The 17,072-nt window shown below is 42.3% G+C and overlaps 1 protein-coding gene across 1 annotated transcript; it reads right to left on the bottom strand.

Annotated features, from left to right (window-relative positions):
- Window positions 1-4,883: 4,883 nt before the first annotated feature.
- LOC123386993 (apolipoprotein R-like) lies at window positions 4,884-13,331 on the bottom strand. The gene is made up of 5 exons (XM_045087006.1): window positions 13,114-13,331; window positions 10,353-10,538; window positions 6,933-7,106; window positions 5,845-6,020; window positions 4,884-5,298 (listed from the first exon to the last, which is right to left on the bottom strand). The coding sequence occupies exons 1-5, from the start codon at window positions 13,196-13,198 to the stop codon at window positions 5,125-5,127; spliced, it is 795 nt and encodes a 264-aa protein (XP_044942941.1). The 5' UTR covers window positions 13,199-13,331; the 3' UTR covers window positions 4,884-5,124.
- Between the last annotated feature and the right edge of the window lie 3,741 nt (window positions 13,332-17,072).

The raw sequence follows: 17,072 nt of genomic DNA, 5'->3' as shown, positions 1-17,072 counted from the left end.
TAGGGTCCCTTCCCTCTTTGCCCCTCTAACATCCCCCGGGGCGTTGCCCTCATCACCACAGTGGAAACTGGCCGGCCAGCACCCTGTCAGCATTTCAGTGTGAAAGAGGAAGTGAAGGTAAGCAGCTTCCTTTTCAAGAAAGTTGAGTAGGAGGTTGCACCCATTAGGCAGTTAGTTGCTCCACATGTGCCCTGCTGATATTTAAAGGGGGGAGTGCAGTTCTATTACTTAAAGGAGGTAAATCCTGAAAATGGATACCCGGAAACAATTAGCAGCCCTTCTGTAGCTCCCCAAAAGAAAAAATAGCTTACTGATTAGTCTCCCCAAATACATATAACTTAGATTAGCTTCTGTGGGTCTTGTCCTTAAGAATGAACGTATAAAGGACACCTGGGTGGCTCAGTGTGTTAAACATGTGTCTTCAGCTCAGGTCATGATCCCAGCGTCCCGGGAGCCCTGTGTTGGGCTTTTCCCTCTCCCTCTTCTTGCCACTCCTTCTGCTTGTGTTGTCTCTCTCTTTCTGTCAAATAAATAAATAAAATCCTAAAACAAAAATAAAAACAAAAACAAATAAACATGTAGCCTAGAATCATCAACAACAGATGTTTCCAGAGACTAGAAATTCCAAAGAAACTATTATTAATATTCTGTATGTGAATAGTCACTATATCCATTAAGAACAGAACACTTTTTATAAAAAAATGCTGTGAAGATTTTGTAAAATGTATAAGACAATTAAAATACAAAAGCAAGGAAATATTCCCAAAGAACATGCAGGAGGATCAAAACAGAGATGATGGCATAGGAAACAAACAAACAAAAATACAAGAAAGTTATAGGATTGACAACGAGGTCCAACATGTGATCAGTAGAATATCCATAAAGAGGAAGAAAAAAATAAAGATGAGAAAATTACAGAGAAAACTATACTCAAGAAAATTTCTAAAAGACAGTTTCAAATATACAGAAGCTCATGTTTTGCTTTCTAGATAATCATTTCCTAGGCAGCCCATTGAGGATGTTCTCTAAGAAATAGAGGAAATAAACCAAAAAGTGGAGAACGTGAAGCCAAGAAGCAAAAGCAAAGCAGGAAAACCAGTGTACAGATGTGAGAGCGTGAGAACCCCCACTCATACTGAAGTGTGAAGCAGACACTGCCAAGTTCCTGTTGATATCATCCGGGCTCTACTGCACACTCTGGGACAACTTCGAGATGGTCAGTATCAGCTTTGTTTGCCCTGGCTTTTTCAAAAACTGCTGAAGGTTATTCTAACAACATGACAGCAGATCAAAAATACTAGGTAATTAACACTTCCCAGTTGCAGACCTCAATATCCTGAATATCTGTAGAAGTTAGTGTATCAATACCCCAGCTCCCTTGCTCTTTGAGTAAGATAACTCTCTGGTATGTCTTTGACATCCTTCATAGTGTCTCTATGGGTTCAAGTCACCCACAGAGGTCTGTGGCTTGACAATGCATCCCTTTATTGGCTGCCTTCCCTCCTCTGTCTCACTGCTCGGCTCAATTTCTCAAATATTCGTAAAAACAGTTTGAGCACATATGGAACGATTCAACAAGTATTCTGAGTGTATAATGCATTTAAAATATCAATTATCTAATTATCTAACACTCACTGAACTCAAGAATGAGTTTTTGCAAGCAGAATGCAATATGATACAATACAAAATGTAAATTAGGTTTCCATTCTATCCCCCACCCAAATGTTTATTCTAATGTAAGTGAAGAGTGGACGACCTTGTTTAAGATATAAAACTAATTCAAATGGCACTTACCAAAGAAAAGGAGCAGTGGTGTGTTTAAAAATTGTTGTTTAATGATCGAAGACTTCTGAGTGAGGCTTGGTGGCAACAAGAGGGAGATGAGGAGGGTGTTGACACTTTCACTAGGGGGAGGAGGTGAGGGAAGATCCACAAAAGCAACTCCATGAGGCAGATAGTTACCCATACCTAACCCTAAGGAACATTAACATCCTCTTTTCCGGACCATGCAGACCTTGGAAGTTCATAGGAAGCACCATGGCAGGAAGCTTGGTACATAGAATGGGCATCTGTTGGTGTGCCCATCCAGGGGGGTCCCCAGCATCTTGGGGATGGTGGTGGGGGTAAAAAAAAAATATCAAGAAGAGACGTGTTGCCAAGGAAGAAGTACATGAGGCTGTGGAGGGGAGGGTCCAAGAGGACGGCTGGGATGATGAGTAGATTCCCCACGTACCCAACCAGATTCATGCTGGAGGACAAAGAGCCCCTGCTGCCCCGGGGCTCCTCAGAGAGGCTGAGGGGGATGAATGCAACGATTCACGTCAGTTTGTCTGTGTCCAGACAGTTCTAGAGCCAGAAGGAAAGGCGTGAACTGTGAGTGGACTCCTGGGGAAGAAATGGATTCTCGGATTCTCGCATCAATGTCCTTCCCACCCTCCATCGTGCATCTCATTAACCCCCTGAGCTTTTCTGGTTCCCTTGCTGTTTTCAGGGGACTAATCATTCTAACCTCTTAGGATCATTACAAGGATTAGGTGAGAAAACTATGTATAAGGGACTTAAATCCGTGCCTGACATATAATATGGGCAACTACTTTTGTTAGTGGGAACTTCCAGTGATGCTATCAAAATAAAGAGTGATGTGTAAAACAAAAATGAAATGAAAGAGAATAGAATAGAATAGAATGGCCATCTGTTTGGTATTCCTTTGTTTACAGTTATAAAGCTCCTGCTAACAGGAGACCATGTTGAGAATCCAGTTTTGTTTTCATTTTTGTTTTTCTGTGATACGTCTGCCCACCTCCTGATAAGGCAAAGGCAACTATTTTTCTGTATGTCCTAAAATCTATTTTTAATGTGTGGTATAAAATTATTCAGGCTCTTGCCCTTGCTCATCCCCAAAGCATCAGTGAGCATCCAACTGAACAAATTCCTCCTTATAAATTCTTCTGATAAGGCTTTTCTGTGTCTTTCAGTCTCACCTAGAAACTTAGCAGGCTTCTCTATGTTCATGGATCATATTTTCAGTAAATAAAGTGGAAAATAATATTTAAGATGCACACGAGAGGTGCCTGGGTGGCTCAGTAGGTTAAATGTCTACCTTCAGCTCAGGTCATGAGCCCCATATTGGGCTGCCTGCTCAGCTGGGACCCCACATCTCTTTCTGCCCATCACTCCTGCTGTGCTCTCTCTCTGTCAAAATAAATATATAATAAAATAAAATAAAAAATTAAATGCCCACTAATTTAAATGACCAGTAGCTGATGTTCTACCCCTGAGAAAATGCCTGAGGCAGCCTTGGGGCTCATGGTGCACCCTCACACCCTAAACCAATAGGGAAAACTGGACATTTGCCATAATGGATTTTTAACTTATTTATAAATTGTAATCAAGTTGTTTTTCAGGCAGGTGTAGTAAATATTTGGTGAGACTGCACGTAACAAAAGCCATCTATAAGCCAGGAGTCCAGTCGTAGGTGGAAAGTCCAATGACTCTCTAAGAAAATGAAAAGAATTCTGTTGGAGCCAACTAATGCCAAATAATGCAGGGGTCTGATGAAGGGAGAGTTCTGAGTAGAGAAAGAGGGACAGGCCAGAAGAGAGGTCGAAGGAGAGCCACAGAGAAGAGGGAAGTACGGCCCAGGCCAGCTGTGATCTGCCCCGGTCCCTACACAGGAGGATGCTGCTGGCCCCCCAGGGTACCCTCCTCTACCAGGCACTCTGCACCTGACCTTGAGCCCTGCCTCCAGAGCGTGTTCAGTGGGGCTACAGGGTTGGCTGCCAAAGCTGCTGGAGCCAGGCTTCACTCATGGAAGGACACAATCGGTGGAAAGACGCCCCACGTCCTCACCCCTGGAAGGACTACGCAGAATGTGTCCCCCATGCTCTCGGAGCACAGTCAGCCTCCCTGAGCCCCCGTCACCAAGCACAATAATCACCCCAGTCAATCTCCTTCCTTCAGCGGTCCTCCCTTCTCACTACCCACTCGCTAACCACTGCTTTCCGGGGCCATCCTCCAAGGAAACCAGTGACCCACAAATCCTTGTCAAAGAGGAAATCCCAATTAAAATCTACAGATTTCCTACAATCAGGAGCAGGCCAATAGCTTGCAGGACGGTCAGCAGAGACCTCTGTGTTGGGTCGGATTCTCTAAGTTTCTGTTGCCTCTAAAGTTCAGTGAAAGCCTCTGAGCCCCCAGGGCCTGTGCAGAGTATATTTGGGGAAATAAGAACAAAAGCGGCCCGTGCTCCCCCGCAGAGGCCTATGAACAAAGAGGGAAGAGACAAGCGAAAGGACTGGGACACAAATGAGAGATTTCAGAGGAGGCAACCCTTGGACGACGTGGCCAATAGAAGGAACAGCAGTGTCCAGGGTACCCCAAGATGTACGGGTGATGGATGAGGGTTTCTCCTCATGGGTGGGGCACCTGCTCAGGCCATGTGACTTTTCTTGTTAAGGACCAGTACCTGGGGACGCACAGGTGACCGCCGGGTGGGCCTCGTGCATCAGTCTGTCAGAGTTTGTTTTCTCAAAATGGAAGAAGGAGATCCAGGCACAAACACAAATCCTTTTCTTGTCAGGCAGATGTCGAGACGTAGCATTAGTTAGGCAGAGGGCAAGGGCACAAGGGTTTGTAAAGGGCAGGACTCCCTTCAAATGGGGAGAACAAACTAGGAACATGGGGTGTGTTGACGTTGACTCTAAATACTGAGGAGTTGAAGGATTAGCACGTGTGCAAGTGTGCAGTGAGGCAACCAGGGAAATGCTTGGCTGTGAGCCCAAGTCCAAGACCCTTACACTCAGGAAGTGTATTAACTTTCTGGAATGGGTGTGTTTAGGGACCTCATTAAGGACAGAGTCCTAATGACCACAAAGGCAAAATCATTTCTGATACATAATTTCTTTACTTGAAAAAAAATGTGCACTTTGTGTCCAGAAAAGGAAAACCACCAGCTACAAGATCATCAATAACTCTACAGTCACAAAGCACTAACTGTGAACAAATTATCCTTTCTAGACATTTACTACCATAAATGATGGTGCAAAGGGGAGAGTAGAGCTGATGACCTGAAGGGATCTGTATTGTATTGAAGGTGGCACATTTTTCTCTCTCTTTTAGGGGAAATTACAGTGTTGTCTCCATAGTATATTTCTTTTCCTTGTCTCTCTGTAGTTCCAGTAGTTCGATCTCCAAAGACAACTTATACAGCTCCATGGCCATTTTCACATCCACTGGGTTGAGGAGACACTGAATGATCTTTCTGCCTTTGCGGACATGTTCACAGCCTTCGGGGATCACCTGAAAGAGAGTAGAGGATGGGTGTGGTTGAGTGGCTTCACTTCAAAAAAAGAAGGAGCAGGATTGAGGAGTGACTCTTGGCAATGACAGGACTATAGCTCAGAGCCAAGACCAAGCCCAGAACTGCCTGGTGAGCAGGAAAACCAGAAAACATCCTGGGTCCCAACATGGTCCTTCCTGGAGGGATATGGATCTGTTCTGAGACAGCTTCGTAGGGGGCTTCTGTGAGGACAGAGACATCCAGATGTTTCTGAGACCATCCAGAAATGGAACACAGTATATTATATAGTCTAGAAAAAGTCCCAGGTACCTGAGACCCTCTTCTCCCTAAGGGGCTTCGTTTTTCTTTCTCCTCTAGTAAGAGAGGAAAGCTTGCCACTTCTACTGAACCACAGTGTTCAAAAAAGAAAAAAGTTCCTCTGAAAGACTCAGAACTGGCTGTTGACAAGTCAGATCTCACCACTGGGGGCTGGGACAGTGTTTAGAGGGAGGCCCCTATTTTAGGACTGGCTACCAAAGGAGCTTTTCTTGAATCATGTCACTTACCCACTCGCACTTGGGCAACTCAGGGTACCAGGTTCTGCTCTCTAAGCATGTGACACTTTGGGGACCAACCAATTCATAGCCAGAGTCACACTGGATGGTGACATTTGAAGATTGAAGATATTGATGCTTAATCACAGACAGCTTTGCATGGGCTATTTCTGGTTTTGGACACAGAGCTACAACGAAAACACAGTTTTAAGCAATATGTAAATCTAAAGAAAAAGACATGACAACAGGTTAGGATTATAAGAATTAACTATCACAGGTGCTGTGAATTGTTTTATCTTTGGTTTAGGTAGCAGTAATATTTGTTAGCATTTTGGTTGAGCATTGGCCACACTGATATATCAGACTCAGGCTGAACATTTTATGTGATTTAGCTCTGTGAGGTAAGGACTGTTATCACTCCCATTTTTCTGGGAGAAAGTTGAGATACAGACAGGTTAAGAACCTTGCCCAAGGTCTTCATACTTTTCAAGAACATGATAGGATATTTTAAAAAGCATGTGACCCCCAGTCCTCAGCTATCAAAGTAAGTATCCCTTATCTCTCGATCCCAGCAAGACACGAGCTATGAAATGTTCCCTCCTACCGAATGGCCTCTGTGTGTAATGGACTATGGTGGCCAATCATCCCCGGAGTTGCTGATGGCAACATGCTATTAACCTGTGTGCCTGTAAAAGTCAGACATGACCTTTACCTGTCCTGTCCCCACAACACAGCAGGAGCCTGTGAGGCCTTGCATGAGGCTGTGATGGAAGTCTTTACCACTTCGTGATGTTTGCAATTAGCCCAAGAGAGCCCACATTTGTGCTAGAGCAAGCTTGCATGAAAATTTTGCCACAGGCCATAGATGAAATGGGTCATGTGCAGGATTTTTCTGGAAATATACAGGAAAGTGGGCATAGGGGCTGAATTTTTGTCACTGGGGGAAAGAGGAAGGGAGGTTGATGTTTATGTATTCCCTTTGTACTGTTTGTGTCCTGAACACAGTCACGATTTCAAATAAATCAAATCAAATCAAATCAAATGCTTCCATGCTTTTGTGACCCTTCCACCCACCTGACTGAAAAGGGAACTGGAGTTACCTTTACACTGAGGGGCTTCAGGGGTCCAGTGTGAAGAACGGCAAGAGAGTTTGGCCTCTCCAACCAGAGTGTATCCTTTGTTACATCTATATATCACTTCATTTTGTGCGAATGCCCACAATCTTTTCGTTTCTTCATAATATCCGTGGGCAACCTCAGGAGGGAAATCACAGTCTTGACGGTGAGAGATAAAAGTGAGAAAGCGTGAGCTTATCGAATGTAAAAAATAACTCATTCCATAATGTGTGTTTTGTAGGAGGCTCCATTTTGTCCTGTCATCTTCTCTGCTCAGGGGAACACTTAGCCCAACCCAAGACCTGGGCTGGCCTCCTGTAAGCCTAAGGCTGAGGAACCATCCTGGCCCCATCATTAGACCATCTGGTGGTCATCTCATATCTTCAAATGGATAATGGGAATGGCTAAAATTAATACTTTGTTCAACCCCCATGTTGAGTTCTTGGCTTTTGGGGTAAGACCTGTCATATCCAAGAAGTCAAGTAGAAGCCATTGATCTTGCTCATCCCCATCCCTCCTCAAGCAAAGACAGCATATTTCAAAACCTATCATATACCAAGGTGGAAGGGGAAATGGGGGAATTGGTGCCACTCTTAAAGAACTGAAGCTGCCTCCCCATTCTATTACTATTTACTTCCCCAGTCTACAAGAGAAGTTAGGATTCTGGGGAATTATAGTCGACTATTCAAAACTCAACAACATTTTTGTTCTCATTTCAGATTTGATATCTTTGCTAGAGTAGATTTTTGTATCTTTGGGGAAATGATGACCACTGGTTTAGCATATGCCTTCTTTCCATCCCTATCTAAAAAGAGGGTCAGAGACAGTTTGCATACACACAGAAGAATCAAATCATGTATTTGTAGTTTCAGCCATCGTGTATGATAACTCCCTTGCCCCTGTCATAATAGAATCTGATGATACTATATTATCTGAACATCCACATTGATCCAGAATAACAATGACATTATATTAATTATACTGAAAGAGCAAGAAGAAACCAGCATGTTGAGATAAATATAGATAGATAGATAGATAATCCATCTGGTTCCTGGTGCAGACCTCCTAAATCCTTGTAAATTCCTAAATGCCTAGGACACTAAGAGCATCTTTTGTTCTATTGAGGCAGTTGCAGTGTAATTGTCCTGCTGCTTTTAACTTAAGATGCAGCAGAACCTCGTACATTGAAAGTGGTTATAATCAGAAAGCATGCAAATATCAATGGGACCATCATAGCATATACCCTTGAGATCCTGAAGCAAGGCCATGCAATGTGCTGTTTAAGATATAACTCTTGACATGTTGTTTGGTCCTGATAGAAGCTGTGCCTGATACTCGGTCATAAAGTGAGCATGTGCCAAAATCATGATTTTGGTCAATCAGAACCAAGTTATAAGGCCAAGCAGACAACAAATAACTCATTATAAAATGGAAGTCGTCATCTGGGATTGAGCATTTGCAAGGACCAGATGGCACAAGCAGCCTACCCACATAGGAAGCCTAGGTCCTCCTTATGCCCATCCACTGTTGCACAAGTGCCTCTTGAGCTCACACTCATGGCTATGTGGAGTCTTCATTATAACCAACTGACAGAAGAGAGAGAAGCCAAGCCTTACTCACAGATGTGTATTTTGGGTATGTGTAAGCTAAATGGATGGAAGCTGCTTTAGAGGCTGATCATGGAAAGACAGTGATAAGGAAAAAATCTTAGATGATCTGCTCATTCACTTTGTTGGAAAAAGAAGTGGGCTAAAGATAGAAGAAATGAGCCTGGAATGGCCCAGAATGAATGGCTTGTTTGGCAGTGCCCTTAAGGGCAAAGATTGGAAAACTAGGCCCAGGGAGATCTGGGGTAGGTAGAAGTAGGTGACCTGATATATGGGAACGACAGGAAATGCAATGTTTTTATTTTGCATGTTAACACCAGCAGAGCATCCCCAGTAGGGCAGGCATTAAACAATTAAACAATATCTCAGCAACTTAAAGTCAGCCATTTTCTGCCATTGGCCTTTCCAGTGCTGTCACAAGAGGAAGAGGAGCAAAGGGGTGGTATGGATGAAGAAGAAGCATGGGCACAACAACATGGACTGCCACTTACCAAGGCTGTCACTGAATCTTCATACTGCCAGCCACAGCGTTAAGTCTTTAATATGATACCATCCCTTGAGATAACTACAAAGCCACTTGGTAGAAGGTGACTATATTGCATCCCTTCTACCTAGAAGGGACAAGTATGTCTTTTGACAGAAATACAAAGGTGTTCAAGGTATGAGTTTGCCTTTTCTGTTTGTGGGACTTCAGTCAACACTTTTATCTGAACATTATATTGTTTAATAATTGGAAATGAATTACACTATGTGCAACTAGAAAACCCTCACTCACAGCAAAAGAGGCGTGGTACTGAGACCGTGGCCATAGAATGTACTAGTCATATTACAGACTGCATCATCCCGAACCTGTAAATCTGTTCAGACATTGGATTGACCTGGTCAAGGCACAGTTGAAGTGCCAGTTGAGAGATAATATTTTATAGTGATGAGACTTCACAATATTACTTTAGAAGATCTTCTGGAACACAGCAATGTGAACCCCTTTAGGGCTCCTTCTCACACATAAGGCAAGAAGAAACATCACCGTCCAGCAGGGATAATGTTCTTGACCATCAGTAGACAGGGACATGGAAAAACAGTGGGAGATGTAGGATTTTGTTGAGCACCTAAATGCTCTTGGTGAGGGAGAGGTAGGCATTTCACACTGGGGGAGAGTCTGAAGGAGAACTTAGAGACAACAGAAGGAAGGAAGGAAGTTTGTGGAGGAAAGGAAGCAAGTTTAGAAAGATGGGTTCAAACAGATTTGGGTGGTTCTTGAACTGCAGATTAAGGCATATGAACAGACAGAAGAGAAGACAAGACAATAAACACCAAGAAACAGAAGGCAATAATTGAAAAGGTCAGCTGATCTATTATATTAGATGTGGCCTATTTTTACTGATTCAGAAAAGAAAAGCAGGAAGGTCAAGAGAAAGGGAATAAACAATGAGGAGGAAAAAGAAAGTTGGATTGGGAGGTGGGCAATGATTTTTAACAAATGTATTCACTCCAAAAATCATGCAGGGTGTACAAATTCTTCCTAATTTTAAACCTTCCCTCAGTAATCTCCATCACTTTGGTACACAGAAACATGGAACCAACTGAGGGTTGCTGGAGGGGAGTGGTGTGGGGGATGAGGTAATTGGGTGATGGGCACTGAGGAGGACACTTGATATAACCAGGACTGGGTGTTACATGCAAGTGATGAATCACTAAATTCTACCCCAAAACTAATAATACACTATGTGTAAATCAACCTGAATGTAGATTTAAAAAAGGTAAAGAAAAAATAACATAAAATTCCATAAGCTCTTACTCTCATCACATGTTGGTGTTTTGGGATACCACGTGCCATCTTCTTGGCATCTAGCTTCAAACTGCTGTTTCTTATAACACTCATAATAAACCACATCTTCATAGAAATAAGCACAGCTATTCACAGAGCTAGTGCGTTGTGAAATGATTTTGCCATTCTCCAGTTCTGGTACTGTGCAACACACCTCTAAAAAATAAAAAGTGAGACAAATGGTTAGTAAAATCACTGCACTGAGACTCTCTTAGATAATAACTCATTTCTGCTTTTCAAAGATTTCACCACTGGGAGGGGGGGGTGGGGGGGAGAAGGATACTCTGGGTCTGGTCTCCCCGCCCCTGATTGCTAAAGTCTTCCAACCAAGTCATTACCTCTAACTAAATAATTTCATTAGGAGCCCTCAAACTAAGAAGTTAGATGAAACTTGCATGAAAATGTAGATTTTCAGAAGTACTCTGAAGCAATGACAAAAAGTCTGTCTCCGTATGGTCTCACTGGGATTGGAATCAAATAATGATAGTTTAGAATTGTATATTTTCTTTTTTTTTCTCTATTTTTTTAAAATTTTTTATTTTTTATAAACATATATTTTTATCCCCAGGGGTACAGGTCTGTGAATCGCCAGGTTTACACACTTCACAGCACTCACCAAAGCACATACCCTCCCCAATCTCCATAACCCCACCCCCCTTCTCCCAACCCCCCTCTGCCCAGCAACCCTCAGTTTGTTTTGTGAGATTAAGAGTCACTTATGGTATGTCTCCCTCACAATCCCATCTAGTTTCACTTATTCTTCTCCTACCCCCTTAGCCATTTGCGACAACGTGGATGGAACTAGAGCGTATCATGCTTAGTGAAATAAGTCAATGGGTGGTTATGGAAGTCTATCTTAAGGTTTGAATAAAAGCTCCTTTGATAGATGAGATACACGCAGGCATTTTGTGTTGGAGTGATGATGTGAGCAAGGGCTTAGGGGCAGCAGCTCGTTGTTACTAAGGATGAAGAAGAGGTAACCTCCTGAGGTAAACTCGGGATAAGAGTGTATCTTATCCTGAACATGGACCAGAAGTAAGGTGGGCTTTTGAAGGAATGGAAGAGAAGGGGATAAATAGAGAAAAACCTGAAGGAATTGTGACAAGTCTCTATGACTTGGACATAATCTACCCTCCCTGATTCATAAAGGAAGAGGAGCTAATGGAGCTCCGGGAAGACAATGAGAGTATTGCCCTGCAGTTAAGCTTTGGAAGAATAATAGCCATTTCAATTCCCAATGGAGGAGAATCACCCAGGATATTTGATTTTTTTTTAACCTAACATTAAAACTTTACTTCAAATAACTATCATTATGATGTAGAAAACTTCCAAAGTAATAAAAACTTTAGTATTCCCCTTAGAAAAACAACTCTGGGGCACCTGGGTGACTCAGTTGGTTAAGTGACTACCTCAGTCTTAGGTTACGGTCTTGGAGTCCCAGGACTGACTCCTGCTTTGGGCTCCCTGCCCAGCAGGAGGTCTGCTTCTCCATCTAACCCTCCCCCTCTCGTGCTCACTCTCTCTCTCTCTCAAATAAATAAAGAAAGAAAAGAAAAGAAAGCCAACTTTGAAGTCACTCTGTGGTATTAAGAGCACTCATAAAGCCTGAAGAGGTTGGGATCATTCTGGGACCCCAAAAATTAATCTTAATGAAGGATTACAAGATGGCCCCTTGGACCTCCGCATTCTCTCTACTTGCCATGGAATCCTTGTATCATCGGAAGTTGGGGAAATAGCCAACATCGCAAGAGTAGGATACATAAATCTCCATTGAAAAAGAGCTCTTGGGAAAAAGCTCTTCTCTGTCGAGTGATTTTGCCATTCTGAGCAAAATGCTCTATGTCAAAGTCTTAGAAAGTCTTTCTTTTACGGAAGAAATCACATCAGCAGATGAATAAGAAATGTTACTTTCATTGGCGTATTTGCACTTATAAATGGAAAGAAGTACTCTTGTCTGCATTCATAATCACACTAACTTAATGGCCTGCAGGTCCTTGCAAACCCTTTCAATGGGACAATTATTCCTTGACTTGCAATATAATACCTTAGACTTAATGTTTTCAGTTTATACATGCTTTGTAATCTTACTCTGATAAATTCACTCATTATTTATAATAATATAAAATTTTGCTTTCCAGATGGCAAAAAATTCTACTCAGTTATTAAAGCAATAGAAAAATCATGAACCCTATGGAAGAATTCTTTGAAAATTGGAAATCATCCATTTAAATATAATACATTAATATAAAGACAAAAAGGATTTTTTGTGACTAGATCAGCTCCTCATAGGTTTGTAATATTCTGATTTCTGAGCCATTATATCCTTTATGGGAAGGACTAAAATGATTTAAATATATTTCCTTTTTTAATGTAAATATATTTCTTAATAAATACCCCGTTGTACTTCTCCAAAATTGTACTGAATTTTCACCATTTGGTTATATTTAACTAAGTCTCTTTTTTTTTAAGATTTTATTTATTTACTTGAGAGAAAGACAGTGAGAGAGAGCATGAACGAGGAGAAGGTCAGAGAGAGAAGCAGACTCCCCATGGAGCTGGGAGTCCGATGCGGGACTCGATCCCGGGACTCCAGGATCATGACCTGAGCCGAAGGCAGTCGTCCAACCAACTGAGCCACCCAGGCATCCCTATTTAACTAATTCTTAACCAGGAATTCTTTCCCATACCTTGGTTTAAACTCTCCCCTCTTCCCTGCCACTTGTGTACTCACCGCCTAAAATGGACGGGCACTGCAGTAGAAACAGGAGCCCAAGGAAGAGCAGTGCAGGGAAAATTCTCTGCACCGTGGGGGACATGGTGGTACGTCTCAGAGACAGTGCACTGGGACTCTGTGTCCTCAGATGCCCTGAATCAGGCTGAAGAGAGGTTCTAAGTCAGTAATAAATCGAGATCTGAACCAAGGAACTAAGTCTTGGTAATGCCATAGATTCGAGTCACTAAAGGGGAGGGGCGGGGTCTAATGAGGCTCTCCAATTAAGCTCCAAGTCCTGGGAGTATGACATGAGCTTGATACGAAAGCTCTCTGGAATTCTGTATTTACAATTATAATCCTCAGAACTTCTCACTGTTGTGGGGGCATTTGTTATCTTCTTGTCCACATACAGACATCATTTTTCTTTGAGTACTTGAGAAAAAGTAGGAATATGGTACAGTGTGTGTGTGTGTGGCAGTTTCTTCTGAGATCAGAGCACAGTGCTGAGTTATGTTCTCTGCCATGTTCCAGGGATGTCCTGTCTTCATTCACTAGGGTGAGTTCCAAGTAAGAAGGCAGGAATAAAAAAGACATGTAGTTAAATTTTCTTTCCAAACACGTCACAGCCTAACTGGAATAGAGAAAGCATGCAAGTCTATATTGTGAAAAGACCAAATATAGTCCCAACACAATTATTCTGCCAGTATTTAGTTTTCTTGAGTATCAGTGATGCCAAATTAACTGACTTTGGGATTATACCAATTGGAGAGTAAAGGGAAATTTCCCAGAGGGATGTTTACAGCACAGATAGAGTGTGCATGGAAAATTAGATGGTAGAGGGTCAAGCATCCTAAAGGGACAAGGGCTCGTGACAAATTCAAGGATTTCTCAGTGGCAATGGATCAGAGTGAAGGACCTTGAGCCCAGCATTATATTTCTGGCAAAAGCACTAAATTATAAATTGTAGAAGGCATCTTTGTCAATGTCAAGACTTCATTGATTAATAACTATCTGGGCTAAAACTGGTCCCTTAATAACTATCCTGTCTCCCACTCAGATTATTTCTTTTAGTCTCTGCAAAGGGCATAGATAAAGACACCAACCTGACCTTCGTGTTTTCCCTCTTGGACCAGCCATAGATATTTGTTGCTTGAAGATACACTGATATTCACCCATAGAGGATGGTGAATACTGGAAAATGTCTGAGAATGACCCAAACCACACAGCTGAACTCTAGTGACAGCAGTATGAAGCATTTAACAGCCAAACTGCTTAGCTCTCAAAAATAAAGAGGAACATTGCCCAGAAATAAGTGAGCGGATCCCCCTAGAATACTGATGATAACACAATTTCATTTCCTTCCTAGAGAGAAAGGAAAGTAAATGTTCCACATGGTTGTTTCATTTTATCAAGAGGAACTAAAATACAATCTGAGTATGTCAGATAAAAGAGGTCATTTAAATAGTTTAACAGAAGATTTCTTTTCTAAAAAGTCCTTCTGCTTATTGACCATTTTCCTAACTTTTACATAAATCGTTGCATTAAATTTCTTCAAACAAAACTCTAACTCTAATTGCATTTAATTTCCTCAAACAAAACTCTAACATTGGTATTACATTTTACAGATGAGGGAATTAGTTGAGAAAGACTGAGTATACATCCCCAAACATTTCTCATCAGCAGCCATGTCGGATTCTGAGCCCAAATCTGACTCAGATACCAAACTCTTTCCATTAGGTCTTTTAGGGAATGTCATCAAAAAGATGAGACCAACCTTTTGTCTGTACCGTCATTTGCAAATATCTTCTCCCATTCTATGGGTTGCCTCTTTGTTTTGTTGACTGTTTCCTTTGCTGTGCAGAAGCTTTTGATTTTGATGAAGTCCCAAAAGTTCATTTTCGCTTTTGTTTCCTTTGCCTTTGGAGACATATCTTGAAAGAAGTTGCTGTGGCTAATATCAAAGAGATTACTGCCTATGTTCTCCTCTAGGATTCTGATGGATTCCTGTCTCACGTTGAGGTCTTTTATCCATTTTGAGTTTATCTTTGTGTACGGTGTAAGAGAATGGTCAAGTTTCATTCTTCTACATATAGCTGTCCAGTTTTCCCAGCACCATTTATATAAAGAACTCCTCAAGCTCAACACACACAAAACAGACAATCATATCAAAAAATGGTCAGAAGATATGAACAGACACTTCTCCAATGAAGACATACACATGGCTATCAGACACATGAAAAAAATGTTCATCATCACTAGCCCTCAGGGAGATTCAAATTAAAACCACATTGAGATATCACCATACACCAGTTAGAATGGCCAAAATTAGCAAGACAGGAAACAACATGTGTTGGAGGGGATGTGGAGAAAGGGGAACCCTCTTACACTATTGGTGGGAATGCAAGTTGGTGCAGCCTCTTTGGAGAACAGTGTGGACATTCCTCAAGAAATTAAAAATAGAACTTCCCTATGACCCTGCAATTGCACTACTGGGTATTTACCCCAAAGATACAGATGTAGTGAAAAGAAGGGCCATCTGTACCCCAATGTTTATAGCAGCAATGGCCACGGTCGCCAAACCGTGGAAGGAACCAGGATGCCCTTCAATGGATGAATGGATAAGGAAGATGTGGTCCATATACACTATGGAGTATTACACCTCCATCAGAAAGGATGAATACCGGGGCACCTGGGTGGCTCAGTGAGTTAAGGCCTCTGCCTTCGGCTTAGGTCGTGATCCCAGGGTCCTGGGATAGAGCCCCGCATTGGGCTCTCTGCTTGGCAGGGAGCCTGCTTCCTCCTCTCTCTCTCTCTCTGCCTGCCTCTCTGTCTACTTGTGATCTCTTCTGTCAAATAAATAAATAAAATCTTTAAAAAAAAAAAGAAAGGATAAATACCCAACTTTTGTAACAACATGGATGGGACTGGAAGAGATGATGCTGAGTGAAATAAGTCAAAGAGAGAGAGTCAATTATCATATGGTTTCACTTATTTGTGGAGCATAACAAATAGCATGGAGGACATGGGGAGTTAGAGAGGAGAAGGGAGTTTGGGGAAATTGGAAGGGGAGGTGAACCATGAGAGACTATGGATTCTGAAAAACAATCTGAGGGTTTTGAAGGGGCAGGGGGTAGGAGGTTGGGGTACCAGGTCGTGGGTATTATAGAGGGCACGGATTGCATGGAACACTGTGTGTGGTGCAAAAATAATGAATACTGTTATGCTGAAAATAAATAAAAAATAAATTAAAAAAAAAAAAGATGAGACCACTAGTTGGCCTGTGAGCTGGACTTGGGCACTCGAAGGCTCCTGACTCCTCCTTTGCCCTTGGAATGTGTGTTCCACGGTCTCTTTCTCACTCCCCAGCCTGCTTCAAGGACATATCTTTGAGACAGTGATGTGGTATTGAGAACACCTGCACGGTGTTTGTGACTGAGCCCAGCTTAGGCCTCTTTATAGATGGGCAGGTACAGGCATCCATTTGTCTTCTCACTGCCCAAGACAAGCCTCACAGGTAAGTTTCCTTTGCCTATTACACTGGCCACCTACCAACCTGGAGTGGCCTGCCTCCCTCTCTTTTGTCTCTCCCTGCCCTCCAAATAGAGGGCTTGGCTTCAAATTACAGCTGTGAAGCTCCCAGGAGTGTGGCAAACCAACAATGCTAAGCGAATGTCCATTTAATGAGATGGGCCTACAAACGTTTCTTATGCAGGACCCTGAGCTCATTATTTAGAACAGCTTGCCTGGAACCTTCTGCTTCTCCTGTGATGGAAAAGGCCCCAGACCAACTCCTCCAACAGGAGACAAAAATCCCTTTCTTCATCGTGTTGTATAGATGTCAATCCCTCCCAAACTGACAGATATAATGCGTTATAATAAAACTCAGTAGCATTTTGATGAAAACGGATAAACTGATTCTAAAATTCAAATGGAATATAAAAGATGGAAAGCCATCTCCAAGATGGAGAAGATAGATG

This window comes from Mustela putorius, unplaced genomic scaffold (assembly GCF_011764305.1).
Source record: "Mustela putorius furo isolate JIRA1106 unplaced genomic scaffold, ASM1176430v1.1 tig00001012_pilon_pilon_pilon, whole genome shotgun sequence".
NCBI lineage: Eukaryota > Metazoa > Chordata > Mammalia > Carnivora > Mustelidae > Mustela > Mustela putorius.
Note: the sequence above shows the minus strand (reverse complement) of the source record. Positions and strands in the feature narration are given on the sequence as shown.